Source organism: Rhipicephalus sanguineus, chromosome 2, assembly GCF_013339695.2.
Source record: "Rhipicephalus sanguineus isolate Rsan-2018 chromosome 2, BIME_Rsan_1.4, whole genome shotgun sequence".
Taxonomy (NCBI): domain Eukaryota; kingdom Metazoa; phylum Arthropoda; class Arachnida; order Ixodida; family Ixodidae; genus Rhipicephalus; species Rhipicephalus sanguineus.
The window spans coordinates 118,480,404-118,488,321 of NC_051177.1; the positions used below are offsets into that span (position 1 = coordinate 118,480,404).

The window sequence follows — 7,918 nt, forward strand, 5'->3', positions numbered from 1 at the left end:
GGCTGACATATCGCCCCCCCCCCCCCCCGAAACGCACCACGAAAGCACTGGCAATTTAAGGGCAGTTCCTTTTATGGCACTAGCGAACGCGGCTTGAGGTACAAAGACCAAGTCAGAGCCAAGAGTTGATAAGAAAAAAAATTTTTTAGGTTTAAATATATCAGCTGCGCATGTTTTGCGTTGATGTTCTTTTTGTTCATTGCTTTCGTCAGATGTGTGGTCTCTGGAAGTTGAGCGGAAGATTAAAAGTTGCCGGGGCGTCCACGGAACTATACACGGAACCTTTTCGCCACGCGCTCTCGTGCTGGACGTTGTTTCGACGTCGTCGTCTTCGTCTTTTATTTGGCCACCGTTTGCGCGCCCTAGTCTCCTTTTCATGTTGCGCACTTTTGAAAGGCGCATACTTCAAACGCGCACTACACATCATAGGCCCCTTTTTCAAAAGTTTTTCACTTCGAAAAACTGCCGCTCAGTGCGCGAAACACATAAGTGATAGGCAGCACACAATAATATCACTCACAACAATGACAACCAGAACACAACACTTGTTCACCTGCCTTAGAGTAATTAATCAATTGCGTTATAATACCACTGATATAACACATAACATTTAACACCAATGGGTGCCAATTTGTAGTCTGCTCTCTAATCATATAGACATCGAGAACACAGTGTTCACAATAAAGCTCTTAGTAGTATTCACAAAACTCTAGTCCACTTGCTCTAGGCTAGAACTCATTGGTCAGTTACACTATTCAGACCAGCATGATCTTTCCGAAAAATAGCTCCCTTTAGTTCAAACAAACTTTCACCATAAATTCAGACAACTGCACCAAAGTCTTTGTACATCCCCTCGCATCTGACACCTACCTATACCTATACATCACATCACATTAGACGTCAAATGGTAGTCCACAACCTACTCGGATATTTACCAAGCATATAAATCCGTTGTCTAAAGTCAGGAAACCCAAAACAACGACCGGTGATTGAACTCGACGCTCAAGTTATAGCGTCCCAAACCAGACGAGTGGCATTATTCAGGCACTTGAGAAACAACCGTGGCGAAGATGCTTTGAAACGCGTTTGATGAAACGCGTGTCTGTAGCCCCGCACGAGGACGCATGGACGCTCAGCGGAGTTTCTAGCGACGACGCAGCAAGGATTCAATCCAAACTCGAGGAGTTGCCTCCAGGCGCACCGAGTTTGGAGTGTCCAAACGAGATCTAGCTCACCCACTAGGGGCTGGTTTCCCGAACAACCTCTCTGTATATAACAGCTTAATAAATGTTTACTACTACTACTACTACTACTTCCGGACACGAACGCCTTCCTCTGACTGACAGTCCAAGATACACAAAACCTTCGAGGAAGTGTCCTCCGCATCCAAAGACGCTGCGAGAAACACATCAGGTTCCTCTCTGCTTAGAAAGAAATGCCCTTGCAATCGGCTGTCTTCTCCTGGTTTGCGTTCAACCGACTTTGCACTGAGTTCAACGCTGTTGACCTTCTCAGATTGGCCATCCTGCCTGGCGACATCCGATGTGGACAGCCGTATTCGCGACTCCGTTCTACGAGTTTCGAGCAGCGATTCGGCATTCTGTGCCTTCTCTTTCGAAGAGGTTGCATCTGCACTATTTTGAGGATTCACATTCCCTGGCTCTACGAGTGATTTACTCGCATGACCTCCGACCATGCTTGTGGCGCCGGTTACCGCATCCCGCGCTACACAAGAATCGGCGGCTACCACCTCAAACCTTTCTTCACAGCACTCGCCGTCATCACCCAGGCGATCTTTTTGTGCCCCTTCAGGGGAGCTGTTGAGAGGCAATCGTACCTCTTCCTCATATGTGCTTGGCCTCTGAGAGGTTCCAAAGCACCTGTCACTCTGAATGGAACTGCCCTGTTCCATACTTGCGAAGCTATCCTCCGCTTCATCAAGCTCTGCAAGAATCCTGCTTTCTTGGCCGCCTACCTCTCTGCCATCCTCTACCTGAGCTCCTGGCTCTATTGAAAGGCTATGGCGAGGTTCAAGGCTAACCCTGCAGAAATCCGACTTACTCCATGGAAAACTGCTATCCCAGCAAGCATCGACCGCTTGCTCACGTATCTGTATCTCCAGTTGCGTCCCTTTAGCCATCGCAAGTGCGAGTCGCCGCTCAAGTGCTCGCCTCTCCACTTCGAGTTGTTCCTTTTTTGCCCTTCGTTCTGCGGCCCGTTCCTCTCGCTCTCGCGCCATCCGCTCGTCATACCATGCTTTAAACTCTGCTCCCTCGAGACCGATTCGTTGTGCCAGTTCTAATAACTCCCACGTGCGCGTCATGGTCTACAACATTAAAACGTCAAGTTGAAAAACAAACGGCTTTGTCCTGTCGCAGACGCCAATTTGTGATGCAGGTTCTTTTAGGGGCGTAGCTCCTCTTACTCTAACCTTGTCAGATGTCAGGCGTAACCGGCAGTCGGCAGTATCTCCAGAACAGTATAATAGATGGCGCTGTCTCATAGAAGTACATACAAACTGCAGTTGACTGATTATATTCTAGATGGCGCTGTACACAATCTGTGTTGGTCCAATAGAAGTGTGTGCAATAGTGCGCTTGTGTGAATCACCACTAGATGGTGGTGGAAGTGCCGGGACTCTCCGATCGGCTGCTGCGCGGGCTGTGCCTGGGTGCGCGGGGAACGAGTGCCTCTCTCCTGGATCGTCGCCGTACGTGTCGGATCGTTGGTGGGCCATGGACAAAGCGGAGCGGCGGGCGCTGAGGGCCGCGACGGCTCGTGCTCGTCGCCAGGATCCCGCGGTGCGAGCCCGAGAAGCGGTGGAGCATTTCTCTATGGGTGGAGGAGCGAGCGCGGCGCCTGGCGGATCCCGTGACTGTGCGCGCCAATGACGTCGCGGCGCAACGTGCACTCCGAGCATCGGACTCCGAAAGGCGAGCTCAAGAAGTGGCGACGAACCGAGCGCGGCGCCTGACAGACCTTGATGGTGCTCGTGCGCGGCAAGCGGCGACCAAACGGCGCCAGCGGTCTCACATTCAAGGAGCCGACGCGCGGTTCGAGCGGGAATTTCTCGCTCAATCGTTTGGCCACAGTTGCGACGTGTGTGATCGACTTTGGTTCGATAATAACCTCACCGCGGTTTCTGGCATCAGGAACGAGCAGAATCGGGCCGCCGCCATCGCCGTGCTCCGTCGCGAGTTTCCCGGTGGCGAGAAGGCGCACAGTGAGTACAAACTTTGCTCCACGTGTAAAGACTCATTGGTCGCTGGGAAGGTGGCTCGTTCAGCACATGGCGATCAGATACTCGCTCAGGTGCATCTCCCTAGACCACCTTGCACCTATTACCGTGCGGGGGTCGTGCATAGACATCGTGTTTGCTAACATTCCCTTTAAACCGGTATTCGAACCCCTAGCTGTGAACTTCTCCGACCACAAGTGCGTAATATATAAAGGTAACTTGAAATCTCAATAAAAGGTTTTCTTCACCGTACCTCACGTGTTTGCATGATGATTTTATCGGGCGAACTTCTCGGAGGATTAACGGTATCACCCATAAGCTCCGGAGCTTCGCCCACCTCACCATTCCCCTCGTGGATATGCTGTGATTTTTTTTCTGTTTACGACAGCTCTCTAAGACTTGAGCGTCGGAGAGCTTTATCAAGGTCAAAGCTGTTGGTTTACCAAACAACGCACAAAACGTTTAATTATACACTAAAGGAGAAATATTATACACAAGTAAGCGCTTAACAAAAAGTTCACTGCACACGGTAAAAACATTCTTCACTACAAACAAAACGCAACTTCAGAGATTTAAACTAACCAGTCTATTTCTGACGCGGCTGAGCAGCGGATATAACGAGTTCTGTCACACCAAACCGCTTCGGGCTGGATGACACACACGCAACCGGAACGTGGTGGCTCAGGCTCGTTGAGTTGACGCGGGCTGATTGGTGACGAAGAGGAAACGGTGGCTGCTGGCCGATGCACTGAGATGCCAGGGCAACCTGGTCAGGCAGCTGGAAGCACAGCTCGGGCCCGTAGCCCAACTGCTGGCGCTACGTCGCCTGTCGGCTTCGGAGTCCGCAGGCCTTGGGGTGGAGTTCGCGCACCATGGTTGTGGTCTCGCACGGGAACTAGATGGCAGGAGGCCACGGCCGGTTGAAGTCTTGGTGGCTCGGGTCCGCAACCCGACGGCCCATCTTCAGCGCCCGGTCCGGTGCCAACCTTCCACTTGTCTGGTTCCCTTCGAACTCCCTGGCTCTACTTCGACCCAGGCTTTTCCTCGGTCTCGGGTCAACTTGTCCCGTCCTGATTGGCGATGCCGAAGTTTCGTGGTGCCCAACTATTGGCCCCTGGAATCTCAGTGGTGACTTCCTATTGGGCCACTTGTACGTCGAACCTTTGCGCCACGCGCTCTCGTGCTGGACGTTGTTTCGAAGTCGTCGTCTTCGTCTTTTATTTGGCCACCGTTTGCGCGCACTAGTCTTTTTTTCATGTTGCGCACTTTTGAAAGGCGCGCACTTCAAACGCGCACTACACATCACTAATAATAATATCTGGGGTTTAACGTCCCAAAACCACGATATGATTATGAGAGACGCCGTAGTGGAGGGCTCCGGAAATTTCGACCGCCTGGGGTTCTTTAACGTGCACCTAAATCTAAGTACACGGGCCTCAGACATTTTCGCCTCCATCGAAAATGCAGCCGCCGCGGCCGGGATTCGATCCCGCGACCTTTGGGTCAGCAGTCGAGCGCCATAACCACTAGACCACCGTGGCGGGGCAACACTACACATCACAGGGACAAAGAAAGGGAAGGTAAGAAAACATGGTTGATCCCTCCGTCATAGGAATCGGAATAACATGAAAGTAAAGCGTGCCCTTACAGAAGTAACTGAATGTTTACTGTACATTCATATAAGAGAGTTTGCACAATGTATATTGACGTCTGGCAGCTGTAGCACCGTTTAACGTGGATGTGCCCACTTTGATGATTGGTGGTGCATCTCCATCACGACTAACGTCCCTGCTAAATGATTAAACAAACCCTTGTGGTAGCTGTAGTAGTTAATGGTGAAAGCGTAATCAGAGGACTAGGTGTGATAGCCAGAAGAGCGTCGCATATTGGACGCACAACTTGGTCGCCATACCGCGGCATGTAAAATGTGATTGAACACCTCGGCCAGACTAGATGGAAACGCAAAGCGCGTCGCGCCGCCCCGGTAGCCCGGCCGCGATTTTTCTAGGGGCGAGCGCGTTGAGCGGGGAACGTGGTGTTACAGCCTCACCTACCGCTCCCAGAGGGCAACACCACTCCGCCGACCGGGAGAGTGGTAGATATAAAAGGCGCGTTTGTAAAGCCTCTAGAGTCTGTGACCGCGGCGCATTGGATAGTATGCCCAGCATCTGATGTTGCGGACCGAGCGGTCGTGGGTTCGATGCCCGTTGACGGAACTTTTTGCCATGTGATTGTGTATATTTTTTCGACGTCATTTCCGTGACGGAAATACGTCCCTGAAGTCTTGGTGGACTCCGGCATAAAAACACTTTCGTGTTAAAATGGTAAAAAGAGCGAGTAAGTGTTGGATAGAAACAGACGGAGAGAGAAAGAAAGAAACAGAAAGAAACAGAGAGTGAGATAGAAAAACAGAGAGACAGAGAAAAATAAACAGAAACAAGGAATATCGCCCAGCTGCGCCGTCCCTGCAGGCTTGGCGCCACTATCGCATAGCTGCCTTAGATATTTTTTCCTGCAACTCTCGGCTCGTCTTTAGCAACAATCTCTCGGAATGTCACTTTCCACTGCGCAGCCATCCGGCCACGGCCCGGCGAGCAGGTTGGCAACCATTTTGTCGCTTATATTCGGCGGCGTCCTATTTGTGTCGACGTTCACCAGTAATTGAACTAACTTTCACAAGGTACCGTTGAGAAAGCCTCACCTGCAGAGAAATGTGCATCGCTCTGATGCTTCAAGGAATTACAGCGTATTAAGTGCGGAGCACTTTTGAGGGGCCGGGTTGTCGTATGCTGTCGTATGCTGTCGTAGCTCGGCGTAACGCAGGCAAAAGCACGAGTAGCATAGCCATCTGTAGCCTATTGAGCACGCGCTCGCGCCAAGGAGAATTCTTCTTCCTCTTGTACTTCGAGCGCCTTGATCATAATAAGTTCGGAGCACTTTAGGGGCCCGGCAAAACCACGTATAAAAATAGAGAAAAAGAGGAAGCAAGCGAGAAATAGAAAGAGTGAGAAAGAGAGGGAAGAAAAGGGAAGAAAAATAGAGTAAACAAGATAAAGAAATAGATAAAGAGAGAGGAAGACATTAATAGAACTAAAGAGAGAAAAAAAGACAGAAAAAACGGAAATAGAGAACACGAAAGAAAGAGAGGAGGAAAGAAAGAGAGAACCGAAGAAAAACAAAGAAGGCTGCCCAGCTCCGCGCTTCCTTCAGCCTTGACACCCCTAGTAAGAAGCTGCCTTAATTTTTGAAAGAACAGTTCTCTTATTTTTAATGTTGCATAGCGTTTAAATTTCCCTTTATAATCGACAGTGTGGCCAATCCCCCTTGTGGCTATGAGCCAGTTTCTCCTAGGCGACAAAACAAAACAAAACATGGCGCGTGGCACGCTCGCCAGTGCACGCAGCGCCATAGCAATCAAGCAAGGCGAGAAGGAACATGGTGTCTTCGATGGCCCACAAGGGCCGGCGCAGCCACCACCACCACCAGGAGCAGCAGCAGCAGCAAACAGTGGCGCTTGTGGCGACGGTGGCCGGCCTTCTGATCGGCGTGTTGGTGGTTCCACGCGCAGCCCGGCGGCCACTAGCCGTGCCAGGAGAGCTGCTTCTGCGCGTCTCCGGCGCCGCCACGCTGCCTCTGCTCGCCTGCCGGCTGCTGCTACTGCCACCGGACGCTCGGCTGCTGGCCGCTGCACTCGGCTTCCAGCTGTCCGCTAGTGTCGCAGCCTTACTACTCGCCAGCTGGGCACCAACGCCTCCAACAGCCAGGCCTGCTGAACCACTCGACTGGTTTAGGTGCGTCAATGCCGATAGTAAGGCGCAGCGCTAAAGCACTGCGCCCTGCAGGAACGCGGTACCCGACAACATGCTGCAGATGTTTGTGTTAGAGGAAGGGCAGCGGGGCCGCAACACGACGCCGGAGATGCGCGCTGAGCCTGGTAACTTGCTAGGCGTAGCAACGGCGTCGGTGCTGTTGGGATACGCGCTGGCGCGCCAGCGAGGGAACCGGGCCTTGCGTACACTGCTGGCCGACGCGGGGGAGTCGCTGACGCGACTGCTCAACGGCCTGCTCGCATGGTGAGTCTCTCCATCCATAGACTTGGTCGTTATATAAAGCTGTCGCAGGGCGTGCCCCATCGGAGCTCTGTCGCTGGCGCTACGGGCCGCCGACGAAGAGGCGACGTGGTGGCGCGGCGCCTACTTGGCCTCCGTGGGTCTGGCGCTGCATGCTGTCCTAGTGGCCGTCGTGGTGGGCGCCGCTGCATCACGCCGTGACCTGCAACGGTTGCTGGCTGCGCTGTCGTGGCCGCTATGCGTAGCAGCCGTGGCCGGGTCGAGCTGGCACGCGCTGCCCGCCGCACTGTGCGCGCTACAGCAGCGTGAGCCCACCGCAGCCGCCCTGGTGGTGGTCCGCTGCGGCAGCGCGTTGTGCAACATGCTGCTACTGACGCCCACCATGCTCCCAGACAGGGGATTCACGCAAGGCCTGCTGCTAGCGGTGGCCAACTCCTTATTCAGCGTTGGCCGGGGAGACGGGCCGCTCCTGTACCTAGCCGGCCTGCCCCCGCTGCCTGGCGCCGTGTACGTAACATGGCATCAATGAAAAGCGCGCACCAGTTATACAACTCCAATCGCTGCAGGCAGCGGCTGGCCGCACTACACGACCTGTTCGGTTCGTGCGGGT

At 53.1% G+C, this 7,918-nt stretch overlaps 1 protein-coding gene across 1 annotated transcript; it reads left to right on the plus strand.

The window, feature by feature from the left end:
* Window positions 1-6,748: 6,748 nt before the first annotated feature.
* Window positions 6,749-7,918, plus strand: LOC119381264 (uncharacterized). Its single transcript, XM_037649184.2, has 2 exons — window positions 6,749-7,311; window positions 7,360-7,918. The coding sequence occupies exons 1-2, from the start codon at window positions 7,100-7,102 to the stop codon at window positions 7,835-7,837; spliced, it is 690 nt and encodes a 229-aa protein (XP_037505112.1). The 5' UTR covers window positions 6,749-7,099; the 3' UTR covers window positions 7,838-7,918.

What these genes read in the sequence shown, in the direction of transcription:
- LOC119381264 (XM_037649184.2), top strand. Translation starts at nt 7,100, where the DNA reads ATGCTGCAGATGTTTGTGTTAGAGGAAGGGCAGCGGGGCCGCAACACG. An exon ending in CTCAACGGCCTGCTCGCATG is followed by an intron (nt 7,312 to 7,359) that starts GTGAGTCTCTCC and finishes AAGCTGTCGCAG; the next exon opens with GGCGTGCCCCATCGGAGCTC.